This window comes from Leptinotarsa decemlineata, unplaced genomic scaffold (genome assembly GCF_025532065.1).
Source record: "Leptinotarsa decemlineata unplaced genomic scaffold, Ldec_3_MD MMD2_tig00026307_RagTag_RagTag, whole genome shotgun sequence".
Taxonomy (NCBI): domain Eukaryota; kingdom Metazoa; phylum Arthropoda; class Insecta; order Coleoptera; family Chrysomelidae; genus Leptinotarsa; species Leptinotarsa decemlineata.
Window position 1 is genome coordinate 1,524,381 of NW_027412681.1, and position 20,828 is coordinate 1,545,208.

General features: G+C 36.2%; 1 protein-coding gene across 5 annotated transcripts in view; it reads right to left on the reverse strand.

Annotated features, from left to right (window-relative positions):
* Nckx30C overlaps positions 1–20,828 on the reverse strand; it is a 163,779-nt gene that overhangs the window by 69,373 nt on the left and 73,578 nt on the right. For all 5 annotated transcript variants that reach the window (XM_074181188.1, XM_074181184.1, XM_074181186.1 and 2 more), the window contains one exon: positions 11,506–11,717. In XM_074181188.1, the coding sequence (XP_074037289.1) occupies positions 11,506–11,717 (212 nt within the window). The remainder of the gene's footprint in view (positions 1–11,505; positions 11,718–20,828) is intronic.

The following is a 20,828-nucleotide window of genomic DNA, read 5'->3' on the forward strand; positions in this document are numbered from 1 at the left end:
TATATTCCGACCCTTAAAGGAAATCTAAAAGTTGCAAAAAACACGTCAAACTCTCAAGAAAGGAAGGTTTTGGCTATCTTCTTCTCCTTCTTCATACAAAACTGTGGCAATCTTACAAAGGAAGGAAGGAATCAGCTTTATGAGGACCATTCCGACAAAAGAATCGAATTTCGTGAAAAAATGACGGATTTTATGAATGAAAACTAAAATATTTCACAGAATATTTGCTTTACTGCTTTGTTTTATTTTTATCGCTACTGGAGCGATGAAAATCTGCGACTTTTTCGGAAAAATCACACACAGTATGCAGAGGAAGTGAACGTTTCGTCTGGTATTTTCGGGAATAGGATTATTGAATTTTTATTGATTGATGAAAATCTGGTGAGCTCTACTTGGATATGTTTTAGGAAATAACATACCCCTCAATAACAACTAGTTTGAAAGATCAAATTCCCTTTCAACAAGATGGAGCTTCACTATACTACTTTCTTACAGTTAGACAGTTGCTAATGACAAATTTCTTGGAAGATAGCTTGATTGAAGAGGAGCAATAGAATGGCCTACACGATCACCCGACTTATAAAACATAGCTCAAAATTTGGAAGATTTGAAGAGAAGAATAACAGTTGATGTTCAGAAGATTTTGGTCATTTTGAAGATTTGAAAAGATGAACTACTTTCTTTTTTTTAGTTTTATTGCAAAACAATTGGTACTCAAATATCTTTAAGGTTTTACTGAAAGTACTGAAAAGAAAGGTCAAGTATAAGGTATTTTTGAAAAAGTAGCTGAAAGAGCTAAACAAACTTTCAAAATGTTTTCTCAAGAATGAATTTGACGTATTTTTACATATACAGTGTGTAACAACAAAAACTTAACAGAGCCGTTTTTGAATATAAAAAGTAAGATTTTTGAAAAAAGCTCGGACACGTCGATTTCTAATTAAAGGGAGACACCTTACAGACTGATCAGATTTTTTGTAGTTCGCACCCCCACGGAGGGGTGCGTCCGACGACCCTTATTTAGATAGGGAAAGTAGGTCGAGTGGCACCTTGTTTTAAAGGTATTTCGAATACCTTTACAACTCTGCTAAAAGAAAATTTTTGTAACGATTAGTTTTCGAGATAATATGAAGTTAAAATTGCCATGTTAATGATTCATTAGACAGACCACTCGGTAACATGTATGCCCAAATAAAAAAATTTTCGAGCAGTTCTTCTTATCAGTTTTTTGTTAAATAAAATCCCTTTTTTAAAATCAATACCCACTTCTCTTCTTCCAGTTTTCACTCGTTCGATTGTTTTGTTTAAACGGGTCGTGTATTGTTATTTGTTTAAAAATGCCTTACACTACTGCTGAAAGGGTTTCAGTTATTGCTTTATTTTTTGGCAACGACCAAAATGCTAATGGAACATCAATTTTATTTAACGAGCAAAACCCTGGTAAACACCTAAGCAGAAATCATGTTCTGAATTTGGTCACAAAATTAAGGGAGACAGGTTCGGTTTTTAATAAGAAAAGAAATGTTCAGAGAAGGGTAGTGAATGACGATAATGCGATTGGAGTGATTGGTCAAGTCATCGCCAATCTCAGGTTAAGTACCAGAGGTTTATTAGCAATGGCCGGAATAAGCCATATGAGCGCATGGAGAATCTTTAAAAACCACAAATTCCATCCTTACAAAATTAAACTTGTTCATGAACTCAATGAGGATGATTTTGACCGAAGACAGGAGTTTTGTGAAGGCATGAGTGAGAGATCAATGCAAAATCCCGAGCTGTTTTATAACATCTGTTTTTTGGACAAAAGCTCATTTTATTTAAATGGTTGCGTGAACCGTCACAATTGCCATTATTGGTTGGATGAAAACCCAACACAATACGCAGAAATACATACCCAACATCCCCAAAAGTTGAATGTCTGGGCCGGAATATTAGGTAATCATATTATAGGTCCATTTTTCATTGATGGAAATTTAACCGGTGATTCTTATTCACAACTCCTTGAAGAGGCAATACAACCTCGTATAGTTGGAATAATTGAACAGGATCCAAGATGTCAAGATGAATTTATCAATATTCAACAAGACGGTGCACCACCCCATTATGCCCAGCAGGTTCGAAATTTTTTGAATAATCATTTTGAAAGACAATGGATTGGCAGAAGAGGTCCAATTGAATGACCAGCACAATGAACAACACTGGACTTCTTTTTGTGGGGATATTTAAAGTCTAAAGTTTATGCTACACAGCCAGTCAATTTGGATGAATTACGTCGTAGAATTATTGGTGAATGCCGAGCTATAACTCCTGAGATGTTGAATAATGTAAGAGCAAAATTCTAACAAAATCTTTATTGTTGCATGGAGCAAAATGGCGCACATTTTGAACATTTACTCTGAATTTCCTATGTGAGTTACCCTTATTAGGTGTTACTTTTTTTGTGTGTGCTTTAAACAATTATTGGGATTTATTAACCCTAAAACAGTTTTTTAAACTTTTCTGTGTCATCAGCATTCAAGGAAATCAGCAGGTTGTATTCGTTGTGTAGGTGAGTTTTTAGTATGATTCACTTTTTTATCAGAAGTATAAAATATCCACGTCGAAAGGCAACCTTCATAAGGAGGTGCCACTCAATTCACCTAAAATGTAAGGGTGGTAACCAACCCCATTCCCCGAAAAAATATCCTCGTAATAAACAAATAATTCTTACTTTTTTACGAAATCAAATGGACACTTATTAGCAGGTTGTCATAAAAAGCAAAAATCAATTTTTTTACGAAAGTTCTGAACGTAAATTGTACCTTAAAAACAATTTGATTTATTTTAAAAAGAGTTGAACTCAATAAACACAACCTTTAAATCTTCAAATTATCTCGAAAACTAATCTTACAAAAATTTTCTTTCAACAGAGTTGTAAAGGTATTCGAAAGACCTTTAAAACAAGGTGCCACTCGACCTACTTTCCCTATCTAAATAAGGGTCGTCGGACGCACCCCTCCGAGGGGGTGCGTACTATAAAATATCTGATTAGTTTGAAAGGTGTCTCCCTTTAATTAGAAATCAAAGTGTCCAAGATTTTTTTAAAAATCTTACTTTTTATATTCAAAAACGGCTCTGATAAGTTTTCGTTGTTACACACTGTATTTAGTTTTCAAATAAGTGCCAAAATATGAAAGGTGGACGGAACGTTAGGTTTTAAAACTGACACTCTACATGGAAATTTAAGTTCATGTGAAAACAAGGTTCTTCTTCAGGAAACATTTTATTTCAGATACAGGTTGAATCCTGAAAGTACAAATATTACTTTCTCATATTCTACTCAATTTTATGACGAAAATTGGCGAAACGTTATGAATGCCAATGTCACAACAATCCTGGTACCACCAAAATTCTATCTTGTTTTCGGTCAGAGGAAAGAAAACTACTGAACTTTCTTCTTTCATACGTTCTATTACTTTGTGACAGTATTTGAAATATTCTCGTTATGTTTCAGTAAAATCTAGTGAAATTTTCGATAGAGAAACTACACATAAAACACGAAAGTATTCAGCAATAACATTAATACATAGAATACAAAAACTACAAGTCTACAGATTGGTTTGGAAGGAACGATTGGAAACTTAGGTTATGATAATTGTATATCTGTCTTGGTGTTAATGGTTCAATGATTAAGAATTTGAAAGACAACTGAACATAAGTAATACTCAGGAATGAGAGAGTTTTCTCGTAGACTAACTCAAATAAAAAACTTTGTTTAATGTTTGCAAGCGACTATGAAATTGTAGTTTTGAAGTTATAGTCTTTGGGGAAGACATTAAATAAATCTAAAACAAACAAATTAGTATTTCATATACAGTTGTCTTTTTCTACCTCTTTGGGTCATGCTTTCCTTAGGTTTCATTAAATGATTTAACGACATGTGATAGCGTTCATCTGATCCACATAACTGCGAAGTTTGTTGCAAGAAAAAAGTATGATTTGCTATGATTTCATTGATTTCTTGTCTAAGGTGATAGTTCATTCAATATCTGTGTTTATTTGTCTGCTGATTTTGTTCAGAAGGAAACATTTCAGATAATAATAAAATAATTATAATCCATGGACATTCAAAGACACACAGTTTAGTAATTTAGATTCCTGAGTTTATTTACGTCATCAATGGGATGCATGAGCATCCCATTTCACAAAAAGTTGCAGCTCTCTGTAGCGGTAGTTGTCCTCACCAAAGGTTCTGGTTTCATGTACATTCCCATCGGTTGTAAACCGTACTTTTTCAAGAGCTAGGTTGTATTTTACCAGGGGCATATTGCTTGTTACTTGCTACATGCTGACTCATGAAAAGTCTTGAAACAATGAGGTTTCCTGATCAAAAAAGTTGATAGTTTTCTCTTCAGATAACTTTATTGAAAATTGAGTTTGAACATGGTAGAACAACTTATGCTATCTAACTGAGAGTATAGAATATACGAAAGGAATGTATCTATGCAGTCATAGATATGAATGCCATTTTTGAAAATACATTGTCTCTTTATCCTGAAAAACAAAGATATTTGGACTCTATTCTCCACCATTTCGTTCTGCATCATGAGACTATGAAGTTACGTGGATCATGTCGATATCACAACGTTTTTCACGATAGTTTTACAGGAATCAACTTATGAGAAAACAGGGAACAAACCGCATTCTTAGGTTATTTTGGGGTTTTGAAACAACAGATCAACAAAATATTCAACACTCACATATAACACCAAAGACAAATAACTTACAATTGAATCGGGATTCCATGGGTATTGCTATGTTCAAATTAATAATACGCAGTAAACGTTCTTATAGTAGAGTATTTCCTAGTGAAATTGTTCCTGATTTTGTTTTGTCGAGAAAATAGAATCACTTTGAAAAACAATAAGGATGTTGATACTCTTCATGTGTTTAGTTAAAATAAATATAATAGTGTATTCATTCTTGATCGATCCAATCTCTATGCTCCAGAGGCAACTGTCAAGAAAGATTTGTTTTTGTCTCAAAATCACCAAGAGCCATTTCAAATCTTTTAGAGCTGAAGGAATGATATGATATGAGTGCTTCAAGTAATGATACACAAATACAAATAAAGAGACAAACTGACAGTTTATAACATAAATAAAACTTATAATTGAATAAGGAATCCACCGTGTTAGAAATCACACGTTAAAAGGTAAGACCTCGTTAGTCCTTAGCTCGCACAAGTTTCTCAACTTCTGAGAGTTGTCGTTCGTATGGGAGCGACAGCTGATTAACGGAGCCATTTTAAATTCATGAGAGCAGAAAGAATAATATGATATGAGTGCTTTATTAGAGAGATATTTTGAAACAATCGGCATTCCATTTTATAAAAAGATCATATTGAAACTGCAGAACAGCAGATAGATTGAAACTAATGATGATCTACAAATGCAAATATAGAGTCAAACTGAGAATGAATAACACAAATGAACCTTATAATTGAATAAGGAATCCCCAAGAGCCATTTTAAATTTTTAAGAGTTAAAAGAATGATATTATATGACTGCTTTAACTGATGATCCACGAATTCAAATATAGAGTCAAACTGAGAATTAATAACACAAATAAACCTTATAATTGAATAAGGAATTCACAAGAGGCATTTTAAATTTTTAAGAGCTGAAAGAATGATATTAGTGTTTTATTAGAGAAATATTTTGAAACACTTGCCAGCCCATTTTAGAAAAAGATCATATTAAATCTGAAGGGACCTTTCCGGAAAAGTTTCATATCTAAGGTCAGCAGATAGATTGAAACTAATTATGATCCACAAATACAAATATAGAGTCAAAATGAGAACGAATAACACAAATGAACCTTATAATTGAATAAGAATATAATCAATATTTCTAGGCTAAATCTTTACGAAAGAGAACCTTGTATAATTTGGATGTACTAACTCCTATACTAAAAGTTTTCCTGAAGGTCTTCTCAATGACACTCATTCATAACATTGGCTTTTGAAAACGGTAATATCTCCATGGAAGTTGAAGGCGGTGTAACCCACTTGTCTTGGTAAGTTAGCAAGGTATCTCCTATTTCTAAGATATGGTGATTGGATTATCATATAGATACACTATACTATATCTCACCTTATCAGGAACAATTTCACTGCAGAGAAATATCGAGTAATTTTATTGTGATTATTGAATATGATGTTCACACGTATATCATTACCATCAATCCTCGATATTTGAAAAGATCCCAATCAAGTTACTCGAGTTTTGGTAGAATCATTCAAGTCAAACAGTGAAATATTGTGGAATGTTTCATCAAAACCATCATTTTTGAATAATCCTATATTTAATATTCATTTGGGATATCCATATTCCTTGTTGAGTAAATTCAGTAAATTCACAGTGAATTTGTTTTGAAAAATTTCTTTCACAAGCCAAATTCATGAGCATTTTATATATATCTTTCTTCAATTTGTGCTGACTGACGTCGATAACTGGATGGATAACTGGATAACTGGATTAAAAATGTTAGTTCCACACATTGCCACAAAATAGAAGAGAAAATAAAATTCTACCAATTTATGAATAGCTCCTAATGTCAAACTGGGCCAAGCTTGGGAGAATACACAGTTTTTGAAAGTGAAAATATTCGAAATTGTGTGGAAATTATATTTCTGGTCAGTCGGTGGTGGTTTGCAGGTGATTGTGCTCGCTGTTTCGTTTACGACTGCGGTAGATATCAACAAAGACTATGGGGTAACGGACATAGTGCAGAACATACTACAGGTAGCATACTGTTCAAAATGGTGGCGTCATCTATGGGAATATTTTTGAAGTGAGAAACTAAGGAAGACATTTCCAGTTTTCATTGAAAAATTTCAAAGTTTTCCTCCAACTCCTGTACACTGAAGGGTACCTCTTTCATTAAGTGAAGATCAAATATACTATGCGGGTTTTTTCTGTGCCAGTAAGTGAGTAATCAATAACCCAGCATGATAGAGAGCAGCTTGTAAACTTTCACTTTTTTATTGGCGCAGACGAATGAACCGCATAGTCCCTTTGACATTTTTCTGTGATAGAAATACACTGTGATGTCAAGGTTTTAAAAATACTACTGCCTAATAAGTTTTTCGAGTTGAATGAAGTAAAAAATCACATTGAAAAATAGAAAAGTACGTGAATTGGTGAAAAATTCCAGTCCTCAAATTTTTTCCAAAATCTAAACTTCCTTTTTGTTTCTCATTACATCAACTTGTTTGAGAGTATTTTTATAGAGGACGTTGTAGTGCCACCATATTGAATTTGAAGGAAATGGCATTTACGTTGCTATTTTGAATATAAACGGTCACTTGTGGTACATCGATAGAAAGAGAATTTTATAAATTCTCAAGTGGTCTGAAATGAAACAAATTTGGGAAATATCTGTGACAAAAAACAAATTGATGGATATGTTTTGAAGAATTATGAAGGTGTAAGTAACAGGTTAGTTACTTACAGAGTAAGTTCAGGACTTTGAGAAAATATTTTGTTCAAAAGCAGTCAATCACCAGGTGCAAGTTGAAAAAGATCACGTCTTTTAGGCTTGTTTTGTCTGATGTGGGCGGATCTAAAACTATTACATTTTCCGTAATAAATGTTTGTCATCAATACTAATGATGTTGACAATCTGAAATAATTTAACGTTCTTCGTCTCTAGCAAACGCCACGAAATTAATTTATCTGATCTTCTTAGTGGAGGTGATGAGTGGAATCACTCTTTTTTCAGTTTCGCGAACCCAACATTGACGAATTTGGGTTTTGGGAGCTAGTTTACTGACTGTTGCTTTAGGAGATGTCAAAAAAGTTAATTAGTTATAACATGCAGACTAGCAGATGAATTATTATCCGCATTTGAAAGGTTTTAATGTTAGGAAAGGATTCTTTTGAGAATATTGGTATTTCATCTGGTACAAAGGAGGCTGCTGTATCGATTAAAGATGAATCAACCATTAAAATGCCATCCTCAACACACCCGGATGATTCCAATGTACTAAGAACTTCAGTGATAGCAAATTGCCTTGAGGCTCTTTTAACTCCCACCTCAAGAAGGTAAAGTGGTGATTTTCAGTTTGAAACCAAAAGGAAAGTCTCATTTACATCACTGAACTCAACATTTCATAAGATGTTTTGTTTCCAGTAGCAGAAAGTTTTGGACCACACCTCACTTTCAGAATCCACATTGCTACTGACCATCATATCGCATATATAGTAGAGAATAATCAAGCTTAGCACTTGTGGTCTTATTTATGAGAAAGAAGACCAGATCCTTAAGGAAGCCGAAGGGAGTATAAATGGCTTGGAATGGTCCCATCCTCGTAAATTTTCTCAGAAGCCCAAAGCGATGCCGATGGCATGTTCTGGTCTGGCGAAACCGTTTCATAGCAGAGACAATTCCCCAAGTCTCACCGTTGAGGTAGTTCACTATCAACTTAGACGTTACTTGGTGGGAGACAAGTGATTCCTGAGCCGCTTAGCTATGCCTATGTCCCTATACAGATAGATATTTGTCCTGGATCCGCAACTGTATATACCTGTACCAGAAACCAAGGTCTTGTCGATCTGTGAACCAACGGCTTTCTGTTCATAACATTTTCACCTAGCGGAGGATACAGTCCTCTCTAGCCGGGATAAGTATCCTATGAAGCATTAAGTCGCAGGTTTTTCCAAGAAGGCCCTTTCCAGAAATCAGTAGAGGAAAAGTAGAATCTAGGAGGTTATCCATGGCCACAGACGGTGTGGTACAGAAGATACCGGAAATCCAGTTGAGTCTCTTACACCAGAAAGCTTCATTTGAACCATTCGTTGTGAATATTTCGGTTCTATACGTGATCATTGGTCTGACAATCATCACATGAAAGTAGTTTTTCAGCTTTCAATTGATCTTTATTGTATCTGGTGATAAAGTTTTGCCCAGACTGTTATGTAACGAGTTACTGCCTTTTCTGGAGTAATGGAAAAAATACTGGGCTATGCAGATGACTCAGTCATTTTAGTTTGAAATGAAATAGACCCTGAATATTATAACAAAGTGAACAGTGGAAAAATAACTGACTATGAGCCCAACGAAATAGACCACTGTATCATTCTCCAAGAGAACCAAGATGAAGGGCCTAGGACCTCTAAAACTACATACCTGGGTGTGATGATAGATCCCAGGGTAATCTGAAGCCATCATCTAGAAAGAGTGAACATTAAGGCAGAAGTAGTGCCGAATCTGGCCAGACGCACCTATGGAAAGACATAGTGTATTCTCTCTACACCATGGTGATTAAATTCGTGATAACTTGGTCTGGTGACCTCGCGGAGGATCCAGTCCTCTCTAGTCTGGATAAGAACACTATGAAGCATTAAGTCGCAGGTTTTTCCAAGAAGCCTCTTCCCAAAAATCAGTTGAGGTGAAGTAGAATTTAGGAGGTTATCCATGGCCACAAACGGTGTGGTACAGAAGATACCGGAAATCCAGTTGAATCTGTCTCTATACACCAGAAAGCTTCGTTTGAACCAACCATTCGTTGTGAATATTTCGGCTCTGTACGTGATCATTGGTCTGACAATTATCATAAGAAAGTACTTTTTCTAGCTTTCAATTGATCTTTATTGTATCTGGTGATGAAGTTTTGTCTCCACTATTATGTACCGAGTTACTGCGTATTGTGGAACAAAATGGAAAAATACTGAGGTAACATAATGAGGGGATCATGCAGCAGACCCTGAATATTATAACAAGGTGAACCGTGGAAAAAGAACTGAATATAAGCCCAACGAAATAGATGCCAATGACATTTTCTGGTCTGGAGAAACCGTTTCCTCTTTTTGCGAGGGAATCGGCAGCTTCATCACCTTTCAGGTCTGTGTAGGAAGCAATCCATAGCAGAGACTATTCCCCACTAGCATTCTCCAAGAGGATCAAGATGAAGAGCCTAGGACCTCTAAAACTTTGAGGCGAACAGATACAGCTGTCAGAGGCTACATACCTGGGAGTGATGGGAGATCCCAGGCTAACCTGGAACTAACATCTAGAAAGAGTGAACATTAAGGCAGAAGTAGTACCGAATCTGGCCAGACGCACGTAAGGAAAGACATCGTGTATTCGTTCTACACCATGGTGATTAAATTCGTGATGACTTGGTCTGGTGACCTCGCGGAGGATCCAGTCCTCTCTAGTCTGGATAAGAACACTATGAAGCATTGAGTCGCAGGTTTTTCCTAGAAGGCTCTTCCCAGAAATCAGTTGAGGTAAAGTAGAATTTAGGAGGTTATCCATGGCCACAAACGGTGTGGTACAGAAGATACCGGAAATCCAGTTGAATCTGTCATCACCTTACAGGTCTGTGTAGGAAGCAATCCATAGCAGAGACTATTCCCCACTAGCATTCTCCAAGAGGACCAAGATGAAGAGCCTAGGACCTCTAAAACTTTGAGGCGAACAGATACAGCTGTCAGAGGCTACATACCTGGGAGTGATGAAACATCCCAGGCTAACCTGGAACTAACATCTAGAAAGAGTGAACATTAAGGCAGAAGTAGTACCGAATCTGGCCAGACGCACGTAAGGAAAGACATCGTGTATTCGTTCTACACCATGGTGATTAAATTCGTGATGACTTGGTCTGGTGACCTCGCGGAGGATCCAGTCCTCTCTAGTCTGGATAAGAACACTATGAAGCATTGAGTCGCAGGTTTTTCCTAGAAGGCTCTTCCCAGAAATCAGTTGAGGTAAAGTAGAATTTAGGAGGTTATCCATGGCCACAAACAGTGTGGTACAGAAGATACCGGAAATCCAGTTGAATCTGTCATCACCTTACAGGTCTGTGTAGGAAGCAATCCATAGCAGAGACTATTCCCCACTAGCATTCTCCAAGAGGACCAAGATGAAGAGCCTAGGACCTCTAAAACTTTGAGGCGAACAGATGCAGCTGTCAGAGGCTACATACCTGGGAGTGATGAGAGATCCCAGGCTAACCTGGAACTAACATCTAGAAAGAGTGAACATTAAGGCATAAGTAGTACCGAATCTGGCCAGACGCACCTAAGGAAAGACATCGTGTATTCGCTCTACACCATGGTGATTAAATTCGTGATACCTTGGTCTGGTGACCATTTGAGAAAATTCGAATTATATGGTACGTGCTTCAATGCTTACTCTTCTTCACTAACCGTAGTAGATAATGGTTTTGAGTTTCACTACTTTGAAAACATATCTAGATGATCCTAGCTATACATGAAGAAATCAATCATGGATAGAAAAATGAGATTGTGCAGTCGAAAACTTATCAAAACTCACTATTTGACTGATGAATAATAGTAAATGATGAAAATTCGTGAATTACCAACCAAAGAATATGGATATTCCAAAAAAACCGTCATAATTTTCTACCCTTGCTCTAGGAGCTTACTCAGTCAAATGCTCTTAGCAAAGACCACAAGATTTAAGCTCGCTTGCTGAAGATCGACGAATCGCACTTACCGCATCTAGACTGATGTCTGTTAGGGCACTGGCCACGCCGTTGGGCATGTCCGCTATGCTGGAAGGCGCCAGCATAGTCTCTTGTTTGGTCGCTGTATTGATATGATTGGCTGCCGAGCTTGTCGCAGCGCCGTTTTGAGGTTTCGTAGCGTCTAGCAGCACCTTTAGCGATGCTATCGCGTGGAGTTGCGTTGCCTTTTCGTCCACTTTACCTGGAACAAAAACAGTGGAACGTTCAGTCCGTTCAGAAGTTTTACATGATTTTTTTTGTTTCAAAGTAGGTAAGAAACGGATATGTATTGCTACGTGCAGGAATAAACAGGCAAATAGGAGGCAAACTTAACTCCATCTAGATACTCAATTAATCTTCACTCGAAACACATCTCTGAATATCTGCTTAGAGTGAAAGAGTTGATGAATAAATAATATACAGGGTGTTCCAAATTAAGTCGGCACCATTGCCAACACCGTTATTATTGATACTACGAATTCCGTTGAATGGACAAACTAGTAGCATTTTCATTGTCCTTCTCGATGCCGAAAACAAAAAATAATGACAGTTGCGTTTTCAAAATATTTCATAAAATGATATTTTTTTAAATGGAACACTCTATATTTTATCATGCATTTCTATTCGTAATAACATTCTCAACAACAATGATCCTATCACCTTAATTTATTTCACTAGTACAAAAAAATTCTTTGTTTTAGCGAATGAAGAGCTATAAAATATCGGGTAAAGCACCGCCTTTTTGTTGAACACATATTTGAGCCCTTCTCTTGACACTACGTGTTGCTTTCAACACAACTCGGCCATTGTTCACCTCATTCCTCAGAAAACCCCAAAAATGAAAACCTAGAGGTGTTATGTCTGGCGAACGAGGAGGCCACTCAACAGGACCATATGTAGCAGTCCATCTGTTTCCAACAAAGTCTCGCAACATTCTATTTACGCCACTAAAATTATGTGCTGGTGCTCCATATTGCGGAAAATAGATCATCTGACTAGCCTCAAGATCAAGATTATTGAAAAACTCTTCTAACACTCTTTTTAATAAATTATTGTGAAGGGATCCGTTCAAAGAACCATGATAGAAAAATGGACTGACAATTCTGCCTCTGAATGAACCACATCAAACATTTATACTAAATCATCTTTCCGGATTGTGGGGATGGACTAAAAATTGATTATGTCTACTTCAATAATGAAAATTGTTTCTATTATAATGAGTGAGGTATCTTTTTGGCAACACTGTTTTTGACAGATCACGCGTGGATCGTGTCATTGTCAAACTTGTTCAGTTTGGTCTATAATTCAACCATGAATCGACTTACGAATGAACAACGCTTGCAAAGTATAAATTTTTATTATCAAAATTAATGCTGGTGAAGAAAGTGCATCGTGTACTTCTTCCAATTTTTGGGCAGTTTCGTCTGCCTACTGAGGGAGCTATTCGGAAGCTTGTGACTGAATTTCGAACCCAGTTTACATTATTGGACATTAAACCACCAACACGTATACGTAGAGTGAGGGCCGAAGAAAATATTGCGGCTGTATCCGCCAGTGTTCGTGATGACCGTGAAATGTCGATTCGCCGCCGTTCGCAGCAATTGAGCCTTTGTTACTCCACTACGTGGAAAATTTTGCGAAAGGATTTGGGTGTAAAACCTTATAAGACACAGCTGGTGCCTGAAGTGAAGCCACACGACCTCCCACAACGTCTAACATTTGGTGAATGGGCCCTGTCAAAGTTGGAGGAAGATCCACATTTTTATAGAAAAATTGTGTTCAGCGACGAGGCTCATTTCTGGTTGAATTAAGCAATTAACAAGCAAAATTGCCGCATCTGGAGTAAAGACCAGCCACAAGCATTGCAAGAGCTACCGATGCCCCCCGAAAAAGTCACTGTTTGGTGTGGATTATGGGTCGGTGGCATCATCGGGCCGTACTTCTTCAAAGACGACAATGGCCGGAACGTCACTGTGAATGGCGAGCGCTACCGTGTGATGATTGACACTTTTAGTTGCCAAAAATGGAAGAATTTGACATGCCTGACATGTGGTTTCAACAAGACGGTGCCACATGCCACACGGCACGCGAAACAATGGTCCAATTAAGAGCCCCCTTCGGTGAACAGTTTTGGGCCCGTCAATTGGCCGCCTAGATCGTGTGATTTAACGCCTTTGGATTATTTCTTGTAGAGTCATGTTAAGGCTCATGTCTTCAGGGATAAACCAGTGACGACTGATGCTCTGAAAGCCAATATAGAAGCATTTATACGTGAAATACCGGTCGATATGTTAGAGAGAGTGTGCCATAAGTGGACCTTGCGCATGGGCCATCTAAAACGGAGCCGCGGACAACATTTGCATGAAATCATCTTCAAACATTAAATTATATTGGTCGTTATATCAATTTCAATAAACAATTTTTTCAAATTTTTTGTGTTGTTTTAAAAATCAAATTCTATGCGTCCTAAAAAATCACCCGGTAATTCCTACAATTTGAAAAATTTGCCTCATCGCTCTATATAATATTTCTATAGAGATCTTGCCTACATTTATTCATAAACCACCGACAAAACAGGTCAGCGCATTCATAATTGAAAAATAATTACCAAGTAATTGAAAAGTAGGCACGTTCGATCTCCGATGAATTCTTTCTCTGAGCTTAAGATAAATCACCCTACCAAGCGGCGTTCCATATATGCAAGCCACCAAAATTATTAATGCAACGAAATTTATGGAGGTATTAATGCCTAACAGCGACAACTCCTGGCAATTCCCCAAAGTTCATACGGTTCATCCATTACGGGGATTTATCAAGCAACAGAGACATGAAATGCTTTGCGAAATCCGTAATAACTACATTTTCCAAGTCCTTTGTTATTTCGGGAAATTATTATGAAGGAGAAATCGAGCGAAGAACAAAGTTCCTGTGAATGGAAAATAGTTGATTATAGAGACTCTGGGTTAGTTTTCATCTCCGGGTGATTTTCCTCAGGTGAAATTTTCAGCTAGATGTAAGGAAATTACTGAAGGAAACTTCGGATGTGTCTAAATTATGAGATACCAAACCCATTAGAACTTAGGAAGTATCTTTGAGTAAACAGCAGAAAGGAAGTGTAATATTATAACGCAAGTTTTTCCAATATTTCGATTGAATTCATTATCACCTTCAGGGAAAAGCTACAGAAGGGTTTAATGATAGAAATATTTTTGTATGAACAGAAAACAAGCACTGTGCGGTGCATGTGCGAAAATTTATTCCACACTAAGCCAGTTCTCCAAATGAAAGAGTTCTCAAGCAGTGTCGTTGTTGAACATACAGGATTGTAGTCAACTTTGGACCACTTTAGTGATCCAAGTGTGTTAGTTTTACCGCTCTCATTTCAGAAAAAACCACGAAATTTATTTTTTCTCAAAAATAATCATGTGAACATCAATTTTTAAATTTTGTTTCCTTCATAATAGTCTCTCTCAAATATAATACACCTGTTCCAGTGTTTTTTCAAATCATCGAAGCAGTAGTAATATGCACTTTTTGGTTAGTTCAAGTAAACGATATAGTGCTATAGTGGGAAAGTACTGATTCAAATAACAGGGTTCAGTTCAACTTTGAAAGAAAAGTTCAGATACAGAAGTACAGAAGTAATAGATCGCTTCAAAACACTTCACCAACTTTCTTCGGAAGCTTCTGATAATTCCTCTTTCATATTCTCTGTTTCACTATCACTGTCATCATATAAATCAGTAATGAATTTATTTCCATCATTAATATGGAAGTGTCCAATCTCCATATAATCTATTTCAACTGAAATTACTTTTTTAATCCTTTTTTGCCAGTCTTCTTCGGTAATATCAGATACTTCTTCTATAATTAGCTCTATTATCGTCTTATCAAATTTTGGAAAACTATTTTTACGCCTGATGCTTTGTTTCAACTTTCCCCAAACCAACTCGATGGGATTGAAAACACAAAAATAGGGTGGAAGTCTCAGTATGCTGTATCTATAATTTTCAGCAATACTCTCAATGGCATTCACTTTTTCAAATGTTTTCGTCTGTAAAACTTCAAGTAGTTGGTTTTTGGTAAAGTAATCTTCAGAACACAAATTGTTATCCATCAAAAAACTTTATATTTCACCTTTCCTCGAATTTTTATTCGGTACTTTGATGAGCCGTCGCGAATGATAGGAAATATTACACTATTCACATCCAAATTTGGGATCAATGTGTTTCTAAACCATTCCTCGAAAATATCAGCTTCCATGTTCTCATGATAGTTAACATTGCAGCCCTTAAGTTTTTTCGAAATAATTCGTAACTTACCCTTTACTTCCTCCGCAATGCACAATGATTAGTCGCGATCCTTTGTTTGCAGGCATGTAAGGCGTACACATTCTCGAACCATCAGTCTACCCTTTCGTAACTGTATCGTGAGTGTCATACTGAGTTTCCTCCAAATAGAAAATTTGCCGTTGTTCTTGTCTATATTTAGTTATTTGATTTAAGTACTTCTTATGCAATTCCACTATACTTCTGCTTTCCATAACTGCTTGACGTTCATTATTTCAAATCTAAATCCTAGTTTCTTCATCAAATTCTGAAGGGTTTCGTCACAGCAGCTCACGTTATGGCCGGAAGTATTCAATTTCTTCCTTATGAGTTCAGTTGTAGGAATCTCCTTGCTTTTGTAACAGTTGAAACCAAATTCGAGATGTAGATACTTATATACATTGAAACATACTCTTATTCACTGGCATCTCTTTTTCGCATTGTTCACAATCGCCATTGGAATCACTATACTGGAAAAAGTCTGCGTTGTTATCACACTCGTTATTACTGTCAGTACTTGTCCAAGGACGCCACGTTTTAAACAGATAACAAAAATTTCAAGTAATTATAACTGCACCAATATCAAATTTCAACACTCAAATTGCGATCAGTTCCTGAACTGAACATGACACGACGGCGATAACCATCCCTGCATTCCCCGATTTGAATTCGTCACCGTAAAATGACTTCAAATTTAATTTTATGACTCTTCAGTCAATCATAAAACTCGGTTAGTAAAAATTATCCAATGCGAACTGCCAATTCTACAGTCCACGTGGACTGGTTCGCAGCCGGTTGATTTCTATGTATTGGTTTTTTTGGCCTTTGAGAGCGTCGCCAACTTTAAATGTGCACTATATCGTTTACTTCGACTATATGCCCTCGAACTCTCACAGCCTCATCTAACAGCCAGGTAAATCTGATATTGAAATATTATTTCAACAAGCTATAACTATCGTTAATATAATAACTATCGTTATTTATAATATTATTATGTTCACTTATTTCTACACTCTCATAGTCATCTAGATGCCTGTTTTTGTTAACTTGTCTGAATAATCTCAATGAACTGAAGTCTATGGAATGGTTTTGTTGCAAAATATGATGGGCGACTGCTGATTTTTCAGGTCTTCCATATTTCAAGTGTGCTATGTGTTCCTTATATCTTACTTTATATCTTACTTTAATAGATCTATTTGTCTGTCCATAATATTTTGCATCGCAGTCCTTACATTCAATTTCGTGGATTCCAGACTTTTCCGAATTCTCGACTTTGCCTTTTGGACTTCCCAAAAGGCTCTGTAGTGTATGACTTGTTTTAAAAACCACCTTCATATCTAGTTCCTTGAAAATCTTTACAAAGTTCCTCGTATATTGGTGGTATGGAACTGAGATGTATTTATCTTGGTTTTTGTCCTTTCTGAAAGTCGAGATTTCGTTCATTCTTAACCTAAACTTCTTCTTTCTAATTATGTCATCTACAACACCCCTCGAGAAACCGTTAGTGGCTGCTATTTCCTGTATTGTACGTCTTTCTTTTGTGAACCTATCATGTGTTAGAGGGAAAATTTAAATGAACTAAAGTCTATGGAATGATTATGTTGTAAAATATGATGGGCGACTGCTGATTTTTCAGGTCTTCCATATTTTAGGTGTGGTAAGTGTTCCTTATATCTTATTTTAATAGATCTTTTTGTCTGTCCATAATATTTTGCATCTGTCCATTTTGCGATTCATCAAGATTAGTTAGACAAGTTAACAACAACAGGCATCATAGATAAATCATAAATAAATAAGCAGATCAATTTGATTCATCAACTCTTCAGGTGATAATCACCAATTTTTATTTTTATTCATTTTTCTCTTTTCTACTATCACCTTCAATTGCCTTTTTTGATTTTCTGTATGTTTGTATTCATTATGGAGTGTTGCTTGTTGCTTGAGTTTGAGTAGCTCTCAACAAGACTGCGCCAATGAATACCAGATGAAGCCGATTCATTATTATTACTATTATTGTTCTTGAAATAATATTTTTAATACACGTGAACAGGTTTTCAAATGAAATATCTTGATAATTACTTCTCTGTTACTCGATATGAATTTCTCGACTTTCGTGAAGCGGAAGAGAATCAAGTAATGGATTCACTGGAGAATTGGAGCCCTTCCATTTGAGCAGACGAATTTTGTTTATATTCCTCCTCTCGTTGAAGTACGTCTTCAAATGTAGATGAGAGAACAGACTACTTAACTTGAAGAAAGGAAAGACAATCGATTTTCGTCTTCTCGAAAGATTTTAGGACTGTCATATGAAAGCAATGATTAAGCGAACGTTTTGTTTTTATAAAAAGTCGTTTTGGAGGGATCACTATTCAATGTTGAATTTAATGAGGTTGTTTCCTAAAATCGTAAAGAAATATTAGTTCATAGTGAAAGTTAATACGATTCAAACTACTACGATATGTAAGAAGCAAGAAATTAATGTAGTTAGTAATGCACGCGCCTGAAGAGTACAATGTCTGGTGAAACGCGATTTTTTGTCAAATGAAAATCTCACTATAGAGAGAGTTATTTGAATACATTCAAAATACTGAAAGGAGGTTTTGTCATCAGAAGAATATTCTTTCATGTGAATGGTTAATGAATATTAGAAATCAAAAGATTGAAAATTGAATTAGTAATCACTGGTATATTACAGTTAAAAGTAGACTCATAAAAACGGACAAAACTATCGGGATTACCTGATAGCTTGAGTATTAATGTTTTCTTTCTTTCTTTTTCAACATTTTTCAGTATTTTTTGCACACCCTTGTCAGTTTATTATAAAGCTATTTCTTTTTCAGTTTTGTATTGCCTGGTGAATGGAGTAATCGGTTGTGAAATTGAATCAATTTTCATTCATCATTTGCATTAGAAATTTTTGACATGGAGATTGTTGTGACGGAGAGTGGTAGATGGCTGGAGATAAAATCCATTGGGAAGAACGTTTTCAGGTAGTTTATTCCACATAAACGCAGTTCTCCAGATGGAAGAGATCTCAAACAGTGAAGTTCGAGGTGTACTGAGTTGAACCCCTAAGATGATATGATATCAGTCATCACCCGGAAACAATTGTGGATATTAACAATCGAAACTTAGCGGAGTAATTTGGCTTGCAAACTTTTTTTATTTCTTTTCAATCGTTCAATTTTCAATTGTTGCTTGTGTTTTCTTTTATTGTTATTTCATTTCAGAGTTATTTTGCTCAATATAATTGTTATTTTCAGCTATTCATTTTAATTTTATCGATTCTTTCAGGGAATTCAAATCATTTTAGCTGTAGGGGAGGAAAATCAATTCATATCAAAAGCATCACACTTATATCGAAAAACATCTAAAAACGTTGATTCTAAAAGACTGATGACATATAAAACAATACACAGATCGAATATATTACAAAAACTCACAAACTCACATCTACCACGAAACCAACATCAACTTAAAAATATACAGGGTGGTTGAAAGATTTCAATTTGGTATTTTGTGAAGTTATTCGACAGTTGAAAGCGGCATCGGTATAAAAATTAGGAGATCATGGAGACATTCATAGGGGGAATCATTTTTCCATCCCCTCAAAAGAAGTGAAATTTGTTTTTATTAATAACGGTAAATGATTCTGACACAAACCGTGTCGGTCAGAATATTGTTTATGAATTTCAGTACTTGTTTGTTTTCACCTCAATAACGAATTTTTTTAGATTCTTCAGACTATAATGGTCGATGAAGTTCATTGGTGAGTACTCTTTATGTATAGTTTCCAGCTCTATGGAAACAGAGTTGTTTCAAAAGTTGTTCAATAACTGGAGTGACAGTTCTGGTATTCACCCAGAAGGCAAATCCCCCAGATGCTCCAAACTAAGGGTTGCTAAAGTTCTTAGGTGAGTACTTTCCATGTATGGTTTCCAGCCTCATAAAAATAGCATTTGGTTGTTCACTGGTTCGAGTGAAACTTTTGGTATTCACTCAAAAGGTGAATCCTGGAGGGTACTTTTTGGGTATGGTTTCAAATCTCATAGAAACAGTGTTGGTTAAAAGGTTGTTCACTAACTTGAGGGGTGTTCACCCAAAAGGCGAATCCTGGAGGGTACTTCTTGGGGATGGCTTCAAGTCTCATAGAAACACTGTTGGTTGAATGGTTGTTCACTAACTTGAGTGACACTTTTGGTATTCACCCAAAAGGAGAATCCTGGAGGGTACTTTTTGGGTATGGTCTCAAGTCTCATAATAACACTGTTGGTCGAAAGATTGTTCACTAACTTGAGTGGTATTCACCCAAAAGGCGAATCCTGGGGGGCACTTTTGTTAATGGTATCAAATCTTATAGAAACACTGTTGGTTAAAAAGTTCTTCACAAACTTGAGTGACACTTTTGGTATTCACTCAGAAGGCGAATCCTGGAGGGTACTTTTTGGGTATGATTTCAAGTCTCATAGAAACACTGTTGATTAAATGGTTGTTCACTATTTTGAGTGACACTTTTGGTATTCATCCAAAAGGCACAACCTGGAAGGTACTTTTTGGGTATGGTCATAAGTCTCATAGGAACACTGTTGGTTAAATGGTTGTTCACCATTTTGAGTGACGTTTTTGGTATTCACCCAAAAGGCAAATCCTGGAGGGTACTTTTTGGGTATGGTTTCAAGTCTCACAGAAAAACGGTCTTTTAAGAAGTTGTCCACTAACTTAAGTAACACTTGATGAGTTTCAACTCAATATTTCCACAGATTTTCTAAAAATTCACAGGTGAACAATAATTTCAGACGAGTATGTGTGAATGATTCCAACGTCAACAAAAACTGGTGGTTGAAAGGTAGTTCACTACCTTGAGAAGCACTCGTCAGTTTTTATCTGAGTTATAAGGAGCTGGTGATGTTCCTTAGCGAGTATTTTTCAACCTCACAGAAAACGTGTCTGTTAGAAGGTTATTCATCACCTTGATTACGATTTGT